The sequence below is a fragment of the Haliotis rubra genome, unplaced genomic scaffold (genome assembly GCF_003918875.1).
Source record: "Haliotis rubra isolate DU_JTF1 unplaced genomic scaffold, ASM391887v1 Scf136, whole genome shotgun sequence".
In the NCBI taxonomy this organism is placed as follows: Eukaryota; Metazoa; Mollusca; class Gastropoda; order Lepetellida; family Haliotidae; genus Haliotis; species Haliotis rubra.
In genome coordinates this window covers 1,076,753-1,094,632 of record NW_025765292.1, presented here as the reverse complement: position 1 = coordinate 1,094,632, position 17,880 = coordinate 1,076,753, and the positions used below count along the sequence as shown (strand labels likewise).

Below are 17,880 nucleotides of genomic sequence, written 5' to 3'. Positions count from 1 at the left end.
TTAGAGATCAAAGAAAAAAAGAATTTCATTCACAACAAGATATAAAGACTTGAGATATTGTCACAATTACGATGAGAAGATGCAGCGTTTATTCAATCATCCAACATTTAAATGAAATTTATTTTGTTTCTCCTTGACTGAATCGATCTGTTGCCATTTGTGTGGCCCTGGAGACCAGGACGAATGTAGTGATAGAAACCATTTCCTTTTCCACTGAACAGCTCCTGTAATTTGCCCACACATTCTCATCAGTATCTTTATTGCAATCATGAGGTGACAAACACGGAAAATATGAGCAATGGCTACCCATTCAGACGTGTAAATCCTGCCTTGAGTTACTTTCTGGTCCTGCCAAATATTGGCTTGTCATGACTGAAGTATACTGATTTCACTTGACGCCTATATTGACTTGCCAGTCACTGTGGATTAATGAGATGTTGACTGATGGGTCGCTAGTGGACAACGCTGGAAGTGGTCTATATTATTACTGACATAGAGGGTTGACCTGTCTCATTACAATAGCTCCCGGAGGATACACGGTTACACCATATTTATGTGTCACAATCAAAGCCCAGTACCACTTGATGGGAGGACACTAATTTTTATCCCCCAGATTATTGCCCAGAATAGTGTTGCTGGCTATATTTTGTGGGAATAATCAGTGATGAATAGGCACTGTCCAGGAGGAGGAGAGAGTATTCTTGGCAGTAAGCATCCTCCTGGAACCAGGGCCTTGGCTGTATATATGTCATTATGTTTTGTAGGTACATAGATTACAGCTGTTAGGCTTGTACGTAATTGTGTGTGTCATATTGTACTTTCTGTGACTGCTGTGGTTGTTTTTAATGGAATCCTTTGTGGCAGTTCTGACGTTAACTCCAAGATAAAAGCTAATGTCACTCTTTATAAAAAGACATGAAAGCAGTGGGACAAATCAAATTGACCTGATTTACAGCAATTGTTTTATGGTCCTTAAACAGGCTTGACCTTAGACTAAGGCTTAGTCTCTGAATATATATAATTTTGATAGTAACAAACAAGCCCATTTATATTGAAAAGGAGCCCTAGGGAGACCAGAGATTCAGAACCTGAGGAAATCTAGACTTGCATTATTTAGGGCTTTAGCACTGCAGAGGGGGATTGGCAGTAGGGGAAAATAATGTGGTTCAGGGACTGTAAGACAGACTAGCTTGTCCTGTGAGAGGCTTGTTATGAGTATTATACTGCAGACTAGATTACATTTATCTGTGAGATTGATTACATATACCTTCCCTAAGTGTTTTGTATTCCATTCCATGATTAGATGACATTTAATTTAACAACACACTTTCAAGCCACTGTCTATCTCAGAAATAACTTGGTTCACGGGATTGAAATGGAACAAGGGTAAAACACAACTTGCTGTTTGGGTAGATGGTTTCAGAGAGGGTAGGTGTCAAGGTCATTACCTTTTGATACCTTTTTGGTTGGCTCTATGAGGACCATGTTTCAATTTGGCTTTCAGATGGGTTTTCCTTTCAGTGACTTGGCTCTGAGAGGGTCATCTTGCCTTGTAACAATCTAGCTCTCAAGGGTGTTAATCTTCCTGTGAGTTGGCTCTGAGAGGTCATCTTGCCTTGTAACAGTCTAGCTCACTAGGGTGTTAATCGTCCTGTGAGTTGGCTCTGCTGGGGTTAACTTGCCATGTTTCAGTCTAACTCGCAAGGGTGTTAATCGTCCTGTGAGTTGGCTCGTCCTGCCATGTTTGGCTCTGCTGGGTGTTAACTTGCTCGGGTTAACTTGCCATGTTTCAGTCTAACTCTCAAGGGTGTTAATCGTTCTGTGAGTTGGCTCTTGTGGGGTTAACTTGTCTTGTTTCGGTCTAGACACATGTTTTGGTCTGAAAAGTCACATGCAAGCTTCCCATATACTACAGAATTGTGTCTGAATCCTAGATGTCCAGGCTCAGACAAAAGCTGCTCATGAGCCCAAACCAGCACTGATGTGAAAACCTGGAAATGTTGACTAATGCGCTTTCAGTGCCTCACCATAGAAGCAATGGAGTCCAGTCCAGGAATCTCCTCCTCCTGAGGGTTGCCTGTCATCATTGTGTTGATGATTTTTAGCATATTAAAACTTTTTTCTCTTCTTTTTTAACAGTGAAATTAGTATGTGTGAAGTATTTCAAAGCAGGTGGAAATATTCATACATTGACAGGCTACATTCTGTTACTCAGGAAACCTTCCATTCTTGTTTCTTAACTTTATTGGAAAAAATATCTTTCTGTGATAAATTGGATTACTGTGAAGACATGTCAAGAATTTGAATGATGTCATTAGAAAGAGACCAAATGGTTTTTCAGATGCCTTTTTGTCATCATCCTTCAATGTGATGGAAATATGTTAAGGAATGTCTGAATGGGGGCATTGTTGCTCTTTTGTGAACACTTCAAATACTGTACTGACACAGATGTCAATATACACCCATGTCATGTTGATGATGAAATCCTGGCCAGCTGATCCTGAACGCCAAGTTCACACAGATGCCAATATACAACCATGTCATGTTGATGATGAAATCCTGGCCAGTTAATGCTGAACACCGATTTCACACAGATGGCAAGATACAACCATGCCATGTTGATGATGAAAATCCTGGCCAGCTGATCCTGAACACCGTGTTGACACAGTTGATCCTGAACACCGAGTTGACACAGATGCCAAGATACAACCATGTCATGTTGATGATGAAATCCTGGCCAGTTGATCCTGAACACCGAGTTGACACAGATGCCAAGATACAACCATGTCATGTTGATGATGAAATCCTGGCCAGCTGATCCTGAACACCGGGTTGACACAGATGCCAAGATACAACCATGTCATGTTGATGATGAAAATCCTGGCCAGCTGATCCTGAACACGAGTTGACACAGTTGCCAAGATACAACCATGACATGTTGATGATGATACAACCTGGCCAGCTGATCCTGAAAATTGTTGACACAGTTGATCCTGAACACGAGTTGACACAGATGCCAAGATACAACCATGTCATGTTGATGATGAAAATCCTGGCCAGCTGATCCTGAACACGGAGTTGACACAGATGCCAAGATGCAACCATGTCATGTTGATGATGAAAATCCTGGCCAGCTGATCCTGAACACCGTGTTGACACAGTTGATCCTGAACACCGAGTTGACACAGATGCCAAGATACAACCATGTCATGTTGATGATGAAAATCCTGGCCAGCTGATCCTGAACACCGTGTTGACACAGTTGATCCTGAACACCGAGTTGACACAGATGCCAAGATACAACCATGTCATGTTGATGATGAAAATCCTGGCCAGTTGATCCTGAACACCGAGTTGACACAGTTGATCCTGAACACTGAGTTGACACAGATGCCAAGATACAACCATGTCATGTTGATGATGAAAATCTATACATGCAAGCTTCATCAACTTGGAACATGTCATGTATGATCCATGAAATGACCTTGACCATTGGTGAGTCCTGAACACCGAGTAGAACAAAGATGCCAAGACTCTCCTGTCACTGTTGATATAGTCACAGATGGTTGGCCAATGATCCTGATCCCATTTGTGTAGATTGATCACAACCTGCCATGTTGATCACTGGATTATCTGGTCCAAATTCTAGATTTACAGACAGCTGGAATATTGCTGATGGTGTGGCATAAAACTAAACTCACTCACTCACTGCTATATACACACCAAAACATTGACACAGTCATGCAACTGAAGATACATGACCAGTATTTGCCATTGCATGGATATTGATGACCTTTTCTGCTTGATTATATATATGCGACATCAATTAAACTTCCCATGTACAGATACAACCTTTAGTGATTTTGGACTGAATATTTTTTTGAATCCAGTTGTCCAGCCTAGGAATATCAAAGAGATGCTACCCTTAGCTGGTATCCCTGCTTGCTCTCAAAATAGATTTGGCGACACTTGATACTCATTACAAATCAGCCCACCACTGGCAGTAGGACCGAGCGAGGCGGTGGGGGCAGTAAATATTCCTGTCACACACAATTAAAGCAGTAATGGGTGATAAGAATTTTCCATGTGTTGTGAAATTCCAAGAAATTATCCCTATGCAGGATTTGTTTAGTCTCTTGAAAATGAAGAAAATCAGGGCTCCTTTTCATTATATATATTTTTACTATGAACGTTTTCAGTAAATATGTTCATTTCAGAGAGTGGTGTTAATCTAAACTTGACCTGTGAGAGCTTGTTATGAGTATTTTACTACACTAGATTACATGTATTTATCTGTGAATTGATTACATAATACCTTCTAAGTGTTTGTATTCCACATGATTGATGACATTTAATTTAACAACACACTTTCAAGCCACTGTCTATCTCAGAAATAACGCGGTTCACGGAAGTTGAAATGGAACAAGGTAAAACACAACTTGCTGTTTGGGTGAATGGTTTCAGAGAGGGGTAGGTGTCAAAGTCATTACGCTTTTGATACCTTTTGGTTGACTCTGTGTGGACCATGTTTCAATTTGGCTTTCAATGGGTTTCCTTTTCAGTAACTTTGGCTCTGAGAGGGTCATCTTGCCTTATAACTGTATCTAGCTCTCAGAGTGTTGTAATCTTCCTGTGGAAGTTTGCTCTGAGAGGAGCCATCTTGCCTTGTAATGATCCAGCTCTCAAGGGGTGTTAATCTTCTGTGAGTTGGCTCACAAGAGAGGGCTGTCTTGCCTTGTAATGATCTAACTCTCAAAATTGTTAATCTTCCTGTAGGTTGGCTCTGGGAAGGTCATCTTGCCTTTGCAGCGAATACAAGCTCACTAGGGTGTTAATCGTCCTGTGAGTTGGCTCTGGTGGGGTTAACTTACCATGTTTTGAGTCTACTGTAATAGGTGTTTTGATAACTGAGATCGTTATGGATCAGGTGATAGGAAGTACAAATGAACGGTTGACAGAGTGCAACTCACAAGTGATTGTTTTGCAAAAAAACACCATCTTACTTTAAGGTCATTAAAAAATTTAATAAGCAAATAGAGACAAGCAATTAGGTTATTTTTATAAGGAAAATGCAGACACATCTGAGACAAACACAGGTTATTAGATAATGAACTAAACTGAGTGCGTACGACTGTGACGGCATGTAGTGTATGTGGTACACAACTACTGACAATATTGAAACCTTCAAACAGCAAATAGTAGGTAATCTGTGCTCTCTTTCCCAGGGCAGTGTTGGTTAATTTGAACATTTCAGAATAATCCCCTATTAGAGAATACTAATTAAATCAGAGGATAGATTGATTCTGGAGGGAAAGATTTATGCAAGAGGAAAGCATGATGTGTTGGCAATGTTGTTGCAGAGGAGTTAAATCCTGATTGGTATTCTTAGCACCCTTAGGGCATAGAGAGAGACTATTGTACAGACAACTAGTGCAAACTGAGATTGCCTCTTTGTACTGTCATTATGGAGTGTGTTTCCTAGGAATTGTTTTGTTACTTTGAAACAGGCAGTTAGATTGAGGAAAGGAAATTAGGAAGACCGTCTTGGGAAATTGTTTTTGATCTATGTGTATGTAGATTTACACATTGGGGATAGCTGAGCAAGAATTCACTTAGATGCAATTGAGGGTTCAATTGGTTAAAGACAAAGGGTTAAGAAACAGATTATCTTTGTCAACTGATTGCATTAGCAACTTTATGGAATGTTTGTATCAGTGAATAATAATTTGACATTTGGTATTCAACCCAAAAGGCACTGAGAGAATGTATAGGTAAGTAAGGTCATTACAGAAACTGAATGGTGTATTAGGACAAGGCTAACATGATGTACTCTTTCTCTACTAGATTAATACTAATAATACACTCTGTTATGACCAAGTTCTTATCATCTATGAAAGTCAGAACAAGTTCTTCATCATCCTCTTTTAAGATAAACAGTTGTTCATAACTGCAAACCTTCACCATGTAATCTGTTGCGATAATTGGCTGTATAATTCAGTGTTCAGTCAGAAAGAATGACGTGACACAAGATGTGCCAGTAAATACTGACGTCTATTCATACAAAAGTGTAAGTGTATGATGGTAATTGTCTAATTGATCTACTCTTTCAGTGAAGAATGACTGCTTTTGTGGTCCTTCAAAGTTACAATTACTGGTATTTGGATAACAAGGACCGCTTGTGTCTGAAGTGCTTCTAAACTACTGGTTCTGCGCCTGGTCCTGAACCATACATATAGCATTCCTGATGCTTCCTTGCTGTTTTCCATGTTCATTTTAGCAGTCATTGTCATATGGGTCAGAATCCTGCCAACAGTCCTTCCAGGAAAACTTGTGCTATTACAGGAGCTATTACATGTCAGCTGCTCAAAGTTTTCTATACTTCTAGCTGCTTATGTGAGAAATGTTTACTGTTAGTTTTACTTTTAGATTCAGAACAACATCCTTGAAATGATGGCATTGCGTTTCAATGAAGAATCAGTCTGATGTTACATCTATTTTTGGGTTATTTTTCAGTATGTCAGATTGAGCAGCTTTGACACACGCCCCGAGCAGGTTCTCCATCTCCTACAGAAACACTGGGGCCTTGACTTACCCAAGCTGCTCATCACTGTACATGGTGGCATCCTAAACTTTGACCTCCAACCCAAGTTGAAGCGAGTGTTCCGCAAGGGTCTCCTCAAAGCTGCCAAGACTACCGGAGCATGGATAATCACAGGTGGAACAAATACAGGTAAGTGGAGGAACATCCTCATGTTTCAGCACCTCTGCAAAAAGATTATCCCCTTTTAATTTCTGGGATGAATTTGACAGAAGCTACCAAATTTCCTTATGTGCACGACTTTTACAAAACTTTCTTTGCCAAGATTAGGCAGCTAATTCTTAATTTCTTGCTGAATAATCAACTTTTGCTTAAGTGGGATCATGTGATTTATTTTGAGATTTTTCTTCAGCTATCTAGGGTAGGCAACATTTTTCTGACATGTAGGAATATGACATCGATCCTGAATTATCATTTTAGTAATATGTCCGATGTCAAAAATGCAGAACCTTAACTGCAATATATAATCTGTAACTTTGGACAATGTAACAATGAAATAAAAAACTTGAAGCACCTTCTCTTCCCAGAAATGCTGTTTTCATCTGAATTTTATTAATACTTTCCTGTAATAGACATTGGTTCAGCTGTGCTCCCAGGTATGTAATTCTCACTTTGTAGCAGTAAGTCACAGTCGTGACTCGTCCAGGAGGCTCCTGTTTCACTGATCACCACCTACCCTAGATCCTGTTCCCTGGTACATGATTAGCTTCCAACTTGGTTTCCACACATTTTTTTTTCATTATATTAGCTGTAATAGTGCGTGGAATGCTGCTCATGGTTTCCGACATGTAGGGAGATTTGGGGTTGTAGAGGATAGAAGTGGATTAGCATCTTTTTATGAATGCCAATAGATTGTTTTGGAACATTTTCTAACAATTGTAGTTTTGAAAATCTAGATGTTTCCTCGAGTTCTTCATTATTATTTTATTCATTCTTTGATTCACCTGACTGACGGTCAAGTGGTCTTATGTCATTGTCTGTTTGTCTGGCAGCTGGAGTCTGCACCTGTAGACACAGTATCCTCAGAATCCAGTAAACCAGTTTATTTGAAACTTGTGTCCACCATTGCTAACTCATGCATTTGTTCAAGAGCTGCAGTGTTAAAATTTATTATTGCCCATTGCTTTTTCACTGTTTTTAAAAGAATTTGAAATGAAATATAATATCCTGGTAGAATGTAGTGGAGGATTCTAATTGTTAACATTGGCCCTCAATGGACTTTGACCTTGGTATTAACATTTATGATGTGGTGAAACTGCTTGATTAGGATTGATCCTTGCGAGGATGACATCATACTTCTGGTGGTGAATGAAGGTGAGCTACAGTGCCATGACACTAACTTGTGCATGAAAACTGAAAAATAGATTTACCTTGGAAAAGTTCAATTCCTAAATCTTTTATCTGCTAGTTACAAAATAAAAGTTAAAAATAACTCAGGCATTTAAGTAGGTTTCTAGTCTCTCCTATTTCTTAACGTGGATGTCAGAAGAACAGCCACCCTGTCTGTTAGGATGAAAGAGGTTATGTTTGACTTTAATAGAAACCATGAATGCTTTTTCAAATATTTTCAGTTTGGCCTTGATGATGCTTTCATTTTGATTATTGCAATGGGTTTGCCAGCTGTTCTGATATATGTACACTGTATGGTGTTGGAAGATAACCCGATTTGTCAATGGAGTACAACACAGGACTATTGATTGCAGATCAGTAACAATGTTATTTCATTTTGTCATCTGAAGATCTCTAGATCTGCTTCTCATCACTGTGTGTTGCTTCAACTGAAGTTATGTTTACAACTGTAATTATCTTTCAACTTCAGTGGCTTGGGCAAATTTAAGTCTATGATGTTCCTTGTAATGATTTTTTTGAAATACAAATAATCCAGATCTAGATCTGTGAAACAACTGTGCAATCATTTGTCATGCTGACTCTGCTTCTAAATATCCTGTGTTTTGTTGACTATCTTCAGCATGTTTGCATGAAAACAAGATGGTTTACACTCTGCAGACTGATAACAATATCTATACCATGTATACTGGTGGTTTGTTTCTTAATGTAAATGAAACTGTCCAATGTACATGAAAAACCATAAGTTTGAAAGCAGCAATGGGCCTTATGCCACAAGTGTTCATTTGCCAAGACCAGGGTTTGTTTCCCCCGATGGATACAATGTGTGAAGCCCATGTCTGGTGTCCCTCACCATCATGTTGATGGAATATTGCTGAAAGTGTCATGAAATCAAATTCTCACTCAGTTATAGTCCCCAGTACTCCATGTTTGTGGTAAATGCTGAAAACAGTGCGATTTGGCTGCCTCTTTCATTGTGCCAGATGATGTGAATTATTGCTCATGATATCGACCACGGGTGGAAAAGTCAAGATTTCATTACATGGCTTAAATGTTTGCTGCAGTGTCAAACAGTCACCCATGAAAAATTCATAATACAGTCAGCAAGGAAACTCCACATACCATTTAAATTCCGCTCTTTTTCTGGTCACTGGTTACAGGTGTTTTTGGGTTTTTGTTTTTGTTTTTTGTGGCTAAATCTGAACAACCAGAATTCAAATTGAACTTTCAAAAGTTCAATAGAACATGACAAGCTGATTTACTTCAGACATTGTTTGCTGTTGTCAATTGTTATTGATGATGATTGAGCCTGACAGAATGCATTCAGCAAAGTTGTTTGTCATCGCATGTTGCAGGTGTTACACGACATGTTGGAGACGCCATCAGCGACCGCACAACCAAGGCCAGGAACAAAGTGGTGGCCATTGGGATTGCCCCATGGGGGATTGTCGAAAACAGAGAGGACCTCATAGGGAGAGATGTGAGCTCTGCAACATTGTCATTAGTTTGTGATTAAGCCATGTGCCATCATGTGATCTGTTGTGTCGTCCATGTGACTGTTTGTGAACTTGTGTCAAGTGTCTCTATGTTTTATAAGTCACTGAGTGTCATGTGCCACTATTTCATGGTGAGTTGACATGTGTCATCTGCCACTTTGTGTCACTATGTTTCACAAGTCACTTTGTGACATATGAGACAAGTCACAATGTTGGGATTATATATCACCAAATCGTAAGTTGACATGTGTCACCTTATTTCATCATGTGTCATCTGTCCTTCTATCACCTGTCTGTAAACATCACATGATAAAAGACGAGGTAAGGCTGAAAGGTTCTGACTATGATGGACACCATTGACTGAAGTGGTTGTTATGTATATTTCACCTTAATTGCCTCCTTGGTCTACACACTTCCGTGGATGCCACTAGTGTGCAAGACTTCCACTTGGTGGTGTAAACTTCACCTCTCAGGATATGACATCATCATTATTAGCATAATGGTAGCCAGTTCTTTCCTTGTTGAGAAAGAGGTGGAAATGGGCCGGTGCCAAATCTGGTGATTGTTCAAAGAGTTCAAAGCCACAGTCAGGCATTGCAGCAATGGTGTGGGTTTTATGTCCATACAGACCTGAAGAATTAGAGAGGTTTAGTTTTTGTTTTTAGCAACAGCATTACTACTTTTGCCAGATCGAATGTTGTCTGGTTACAAAAGTAGTGATCAGTGTGACATTGTGCTGAAACTTTACATGGATGACTCAAAAGGGTTTCCCGGAAACAGTTTTTTCTTCAAAATCACCCTCTTTCAATTACAGTGTGACTGGAGGAAGTATTCTTTTGAGAAATCTTTTGAAACACAGCAATGCCTATACCATTATCAATCACACTTTTTGAAGCCGAGTTTTATTGCAAGTTGTAAGATCAAAGGTTTAAGGGTTGCCACCTTTTTGATAGTGTGGAGTCAGTGGTAATATATTGGAGCAATAAAATCAATGTTGCTGTGCCTTTCCTTTACTGTGATATTGATCACTTTGAGTCTGAGACAAGCAGACAGTGGAAATATTGGCCATATAGTTTTGGCCAATGTTTAAGTCTAAAAGGTCCCGTTGCAGAAAATTTACAGCAGATATTCACCTTTAATGGGAAATAATTCCTTCCTTCAAGAAGTATTAATCAATTTGCTTTGCTTGATAAAGTGTGGTTTAGGGATTTTATATTTCAATTAGGTGAATATATTTAGATTTGATAAGAATTAAGTCAATTTGAAGTAATTGATCACCTTCAAGTGCAAACATTCCAGAATTATTTATGTAGTAAATCCAATCAAAGACACATTTGTTCCATCTAGTTCACAAGATAAGTGATGCGTGTTGTGTTTACTGGGTCTTAATGTTCGTTGATGCCATTTTCAATTATGTTTCTATAGACTCATACACATTTCATCACACTCATTAGGATTTGTCCAGAAAGGTGATTTTGATAAAATAAAAATACAAGTAGATATCCTTGACTTACCAGATGGGGTTTCTTAGAGGAAGTATCAGAAATAGTCATTAAAAGTGTATATAGCACTTGTTTGATGATGTATATGAACACATCCTTCTACTCCCAGGTGTACACATAGTAATGATAATATTGTGCATTATGATGACAATATGTTGACTTCTCATTTCAGATAGTGGTCCCATATCATTGTGTATCTTCACCCAAAACCAATTCAGCCGTCCTTAACAGCAATCACTCCTACTTCCTCCTGGTGGACAATGGAACCATGGGAAAGTACGGGGGCGAGATTCTCTTCAGGAAGAAGTTGGAGAAATACATTGCCCAGCAAAAAATATGCATAAGTAAGCAGCCTATGATTAAATAAATGTGAAAAATATAATTTCAATTTGGGTGGGATAGCTTTCATTAAGAGATGAGATTCATGCTGTCTGGATTGTAACCAGCAGCCATTTGTGACGAAATCCACTGATCGCTTGACCGATTTCTCAGATCCACACTGATTTTGATTCATGTTTTTCACCATATCTATGCTTGTTGGTTTCACCAAAGTGGCAGCATCAGTGGGGGTTTTCCTGACATTAATTACATTCAGCATGATATATATGAAATACTGTTCAAAGCACCACAAACACAACCTGCTTACCCGGTACTTGTATTAGGGACACAGCAGGAATGGGTTGACACAGCCTAGTGAGGAGTGTCTGTAATGACAACCAGAGTTGACATCCTCTGTTAACAGTTGTAGGACAGTGTGCTGGAACATGGTAATGTGTACAGTCCATGTTCGCCAATGTTGCTTGCAGAGAGTATCTGGAAGGGTGAATATGTTTCCAGCTTGGCTTTTTGGCTCCTGATTGTTCTTGGGTTTCAGTCCTGCCCCAAACTCAATCACTTGTAGCACATGTGGGGTCTCATTAGGCGAGTGGCCCTGTTCAAATGTGCCTCTGTTCACCCGGTATATTAGATGGTAATATGACTGTTAACCTTCTGGACCTCACGGATTGGTTGGGTTGCACACTCCCTAAGGGAGCTGGGAATTATTATTGTTATTTCTGAGATATTCTTTGCCCCAAGAAATCTTCTGTAGCTGAGCTGCAAAACCAAGAATGGTCTACCTGTGTACTGATCCAACTCTGTGGTTGCACTTATATTAAAACCATTGAGATAAGTCAAGGCTTTCCTTGCACACTGACTAAACCATTACAGTCTTTTGATCCAAGCCATGTTATTTCTTGATGTTAATTCTCTGTGTTTCTTATGTAGGAAACAAGAAGTGTTGTATATAGACTAAGTGGGCCTTGCTTCATTCCATCTTAACTAATCTCTTCAGTCATGCATGCACAGTGGTTCTAATACTGTCTGCACTCAGGAAGTTGGATGTGCAGAGATAGGTATCAATTACACATCACATATTCTCTCAGGTAATGAACACACGTAGCTCAACATGTTACCCTGTTATTGGGGTAATCCTATAATTCGGTGTACTTCCAAGTATCCAACAAACTTCGCCATGTGCTGAATATGTGGGTTTTTGGATTACCATTGCATGTTTCGTGAAAACAGTAATATTTATAACAAGGCAGGCCTCACCAGTGCTTGACTTGTAGTGTTCCATGTAATCACTGCATTTTTTCAGTTAAAATATCTGCAAAAATGTAAAAATAACTTCATTTGGACATGTGCTTCAATGGGAACAATTTTTTTATGAAATTGAAATGCTTCAAGATCGTGGTTGCTATTGATTATTGTTTTCATGATGTTAACAGTTTCATTTCATGTAGATTTAGACTAGACAGAACCTGCTGAGTTGTGTTAATTTAACACATCGGTCATTGCTGCTTGGACGTTATAGTAGCATCAAATTTTAGTGGGCAAAACCTGTCATAGTTATAGCCTGGGAATGTTTCACTTGACCTTGATCCATTCACTTGATCCATTTGGAGGTTTGTGAAACCATTTGCTATATACATGGTCATTGTTCTCCAGGCTAGCTATTCTCAAAACTTCTTAAGCCCTACGAACTTCTTAAGCACATTCTTAACACATTGGCTACGATGAACGTTTCGAGAATAAGGGCCCAGGGTGCCGTTGTACAAAACGATCTTAGCGCTAAGGTGGCCGTAACTCCCATACCTTAACATAAACTTAAGGTAACCTTAGCGCTAAGGTTGTTTTGTACAACGGCACCCTGGACTTTATTGTCAACCTTCCCCTCATGTGTATGAAAACTAGCTGTTGAGTGAGTGAGTGAGTTTAGTTTTACGCCGCACTCAGCAATATTCCAGCTATATGGCGGTGGTCTGTAAATAATCGAGTCTGGACCAGACAATCCAGTGATCAACAGCATGAGCATCGATCTGCGCAATTGGGAACCGATGACATGTGTCAACCAAGTCAGCGAGCCTGACCACCCAATCCCGTTAGTCGCCTCTTACGACAAGCATGGGTTACTGAAGGTTCATTCTAACCCGGACCTTCACGGGTCACTAGCTGTTGAACTATTCCAAATAGCGACAACATTTAACTGACATTTGCTGTGGCCTTATGAGACTTTCAGTTTGAACCTAACAATAGTCTACATTTTACAATCCGAAATTGAATTTTTTAATCATCTTTCCAACTATTTGTGTAACTGACGACATGAATTATTGCCTTGAGAATGTTTGCACTGCCTGAATATGGAATCCTCTGTAATCTCCCTCTATAACATACAAAAACTGTTAGCAGCACTTCAAAACCACTGGAGCCATTAAGCTAAGCTCTGACATCAATGATATTACCAGTAGTCATAATAGGATTGTTCATACAGCTATTACAAAAAATATTCTTTAAAAAAATACACCATTATTTCAAACAACTTTTGGGGTTTTTTTTGTCTTGATGTTTTTTATTTGTAATGCCATGTAATGGTTAAATATGATTGAGTGGAGTATTTTGGTTAATGTGTGCTCTTTTTTTATTGCCCCAAATTATAGTAATGAAAGATACAGGACCTCTAAGAACAAAATTCATGTCTCATTTACCTGGGAGTTAATTACATTTGTCATTTTACTTTCATCATAGAAATCAAACCTGAACATCAAACACAACGTACTCAACATTCCACACCCACTCCCTGCTCCCCACTCCCTGCTCCCCACTCCTCACACCCAAGAACCTTAGCTGCTCCCCATTCCCCTCTCCTCACATCCAGCATTCTTATCCACTCCCCACTCCCCTCTCCCTTCTCCCCACTCTCCGATTCTCCCCCCACCCCTCTCCTTTCTCCCCCGCTCTCCCGATTCCCCCTCCCCTCACCCCCCTCTCCCTTCTCCCCACTCTCGGACACCCCCTCTCCCCACACTCCCATTTTCTCCCCACTCTCCGATTCCTCCATTCTCCCCCTCCCTTCTCCACACTCTCCGATCCCCCACTCCCCCTCCCTTCTCCCCCCACTCTCCGATTCCCCCCCTCCCCACTCCCTCTCTCCCTTCTCCCCTCTCTCCCACCCCCCTCTCCCTTCTCCCCACTTCCTCCGATTCCCCCCTCCCCACACCCTTCTCCCCTTCTCCCCACTCTCCTTTTCCCCCCCCCCCTCCCCCTCCCTTCTCCCCACTCTCCGATTCCCCTCCCCACACACCCTCTCCCTTCTCCCCACTCTCCGATTCCCCCCTCCCCTCCCTTTTCCCCACTTTCCGATTCCCCTCCCCACTCTCTGATTCCCCCCTCCTCCCCACTTTCTGATTCCCTCCTCCCACCCCTTCTCCCCTCTCCCTCCATTCTCCTCCCCACACCTCTCTCTCACTCCCCACAACTCACACCCAACATCCTTACTCCTCCAAATCCCACTCCTACATTGCACATCGACTCCCAACACCCCACCCACACATCCCCCACCTCCCATCCAAAATACTAACTCCTGCCCAAACTCCACCCTCAAACACCCAAGTTTTGTAAGCCCTAGTATACCATACTCAACCAGATCTCGCATGACTTCCCCCGTCACTGAGCCTTGTGATATTTTTAAATTTCCTCCCACAAATCTGAAAGTGGTATTTGAAAGACAGTTAACAAAACTAATTCTCTCCTCCTCCTAGGAATCACCAGATGGTAATCATGAACACATTACATTTATGACTGTATTTGCTTGCAGCCAGTGGTGTGAAAGGTCGTGGTGTGCCAGTGATCTGTGTGGTGCTGGAGGGTGGGGCCAATACCATCCGCTCAGTTCTGGAGTATGTGACAGACACGCCTCCTGTCCCCGTGGTGGTGTGCGATGGGAGCGGGCGAGCAGCCGATCTTCTGGCCTTCACACACAAGTACACCATTGATGATGGGTGAGAACAGCAACAGTTGCAGCAGTGCTCACAGAGCTGCTGCTATTGGAAAGGAAAGAAATCAGATGTACCTATGACTGATTGTGTGACATTTGTGAGAAACATTTTGCAACAAAAATGACTTTTAGTCACAGTAAAAGCAGCTCCTTATTGATGGACTGAAGGAAGACCCTGCTGGAAACTGTCACTGATGGTATCCGATCGGTCTGGGCTTGCATCATGTGATACATGGACGATATATCAAAATATTTTATGAAACATTTCTGAGTTTACAAACAAACTTTGCTGTTTTGACAGATTGCTTGTAATATTTATTCCTTTTTAATAATATACAATGAAGGACTAAAACCATGTTTTAATGTATCTGAGGAGATAAAACTATTTTTGATGTACCGGTAGTCCAACTTAATGACTACAAAGATATTTTTGCTTTTCAGCATATTTTTTTACCCTATCTTAGGTAATTTCCACAATCAACTACAGTGGCCAATTTTTAGAAATGTGTCTAAGTTTAACTCAGTAATGTTATAGGATATTGTGATTGTTTGCTAATGAATGTATGTTGCAGCACAATGCCGGAGAGTCTACGTGATCAACTGATCATGACGATACAGAAGACATTTCAATACACCCAGGAACAGGCAGAGAAACTATTCATCGAACTCATGCTGTGTGTCAAGAAAAAGGAACTGGTATGTTTTGGGAAATGAGATCTCTAAATGCTGAAATCAAAAGTAATAAGTAGGAATTTCTGGCAGTGTCAATAACGAAACCAACTGCTTAAGATCTTCTTTTCTTTTCCATTTTCACTTAAAATGATATATTTTTCTGTAAGAATATTAGAGATATTTACACGTCTACAGACAGATCCAGGAGAGGATATCCAGACAATATATTTCTGGGTGTGATGAAGTATCTGTAGAATGATGGCATGAAAGGAACAATCTGATTCACTGGCAAACCCATAGTCTGTCCACAAAGCATGTTACAACCATTTTTATTTTGTTCATTATTGTCTGTTGCACAAGTTGTTTAGGATAGTAGTTGTACTTAGTGAAGGCTTGTTTTAGGTGATTTAGTTTGGTTGTAAGCTGTTGCCTACTGGAACAGATGCTCTGAGCTCATCTTGCTAGGGCTGAGATAATGTCAAACAGACAATAATGAACAGCATGAAGAAGAAACAGAAATGTCCTCCTCAACATTCAGCCCCCTTTATCATCAGCCTCCCCTACTATAGAACCAATAGCCACAAAATGTAAACACTTTTAATCAAACAGGCTAACACTGATGTAGTTTTCAAAAGAAGTATAACCATCCAAAAACACCATATGAGCCACCAGCAAACCAACATCCACCCAAATACAAGAACTTCTTGAAAGAGTATACCATATCCTGTGTAATTGTGAACATGCTTACATCTGTGTAACATACAGAATAATCAAAACCTGAATGAAAGAACATCACAGCTCTACACTAGGCTTGAAAGCAGCCCTATCTGGCAATATCCGTGCCATCCCCCAACCACAGCTTCAAACAGGACAAAATTAAAGTCCACACAAACAACCTCAAAGAATTCAAAATCAGAAAACCCCAGGAATCCATCCACATCAAAAGACTTCAACCATCCATCAACCATGACCAAGGCTATTACATACCCCCAGCTTACTCATTAAAGACCTCAGGCAGACATAATCCTTCTGTGTTTTTACATGACTGGTTTCATGTACAAGGACTTTAATTTTCTTAGATCTTCTACTGTGTATACTTAATAGGATTCTCTGCTGTTGAGAAAACACCACTTCATGTCTATATCTATGCCTCCTAAGACTGCACTGGCTTGGTAACAGTGCTAAAACTTCACCAAAACGTCGCTCCTCATTGTAAATAGAGAAGATGTTCATCCATGTATCTTATCTTTACTTATGTTATAACCCCTGACTCTGCCCTTACTCTTCCAACAGAGGACCCTCTCCAGATCAATATCAAATGTCTTTACCAGTTTCCCATAGCTATGCCTGTATCAAGTGGCTGTACCAGTTTCACATAGCTATGCCTGTATCAGGAGGCTGTACCAGTTTTACATAGCTATGCCTGTATCAAAAGTGTGTACCAGTTTCACATGTGCCACTGTCAAGTGATACATCGCATCAAGAGAAGTATTTCACTGTCACTAATCCTATGTTCTGCCTGGGGACACATGCTGGGCTATGTGCAGAGCTGTGTGCAGAGCTGTCCCTAAGCACCTCCCATGACAGTCACAGCTGTCCTCATCAGTCTATGAATATCATTATGGGCATGATCAGTGGGATTTACCGCCAGCTTGTAGTGCCCTTTAAACAGAATATAATATTTCTTGGATATCCTTCACTCAGCTATCGTGTATTGCATTGTCAATACGTGTAGTAGTGAGGAAGACTTTTGGAGGTTCTTAGCTTAATGAAATGCTTCTTCTAACTATTTGTCTCTACTTTCGACCTATCCCAGTTCAAAGCGGTAATCATCTTTGGCCCTTGTAGACAATATTGCAAAGACTTTTTTTCCATCACCCAAACTAACATGATGTTTCTGTACATGTTGTGAAAGGCATCAGATTTTAAAATAATGGTTAGCATAGATTT

At 40.3% G+C, this 17,880-nt stretch overlaps 1 protein-coding gene across 1 annotated transcript in view; it reads left to right on the top strand.

The window, feature by feature from the left end:
• The window catches only part of LOC124268097 (transient receptor potential cation channel subfamily M member 3-like), a 131,995-nt gene that overhangs the window by 59,778 nt on the left and 54,337 nt on the right, over positions 1–17,880 (top strand). The window contains 5 exon segments of the mRNA XM_046703115.1: positions 6,514–6,730; positions 9,301–9,425; positions 11,116–11,287; positions 15,079–15,262; positions 15,831–15,954. Coding sequence (XP_046559071.1) covers positions 6,514–6,730; positions 9,301–9,425; positions 11,116–11,287; positions 15,079–15,262; positions 15,831–15,954 — 822 coding nt within the window.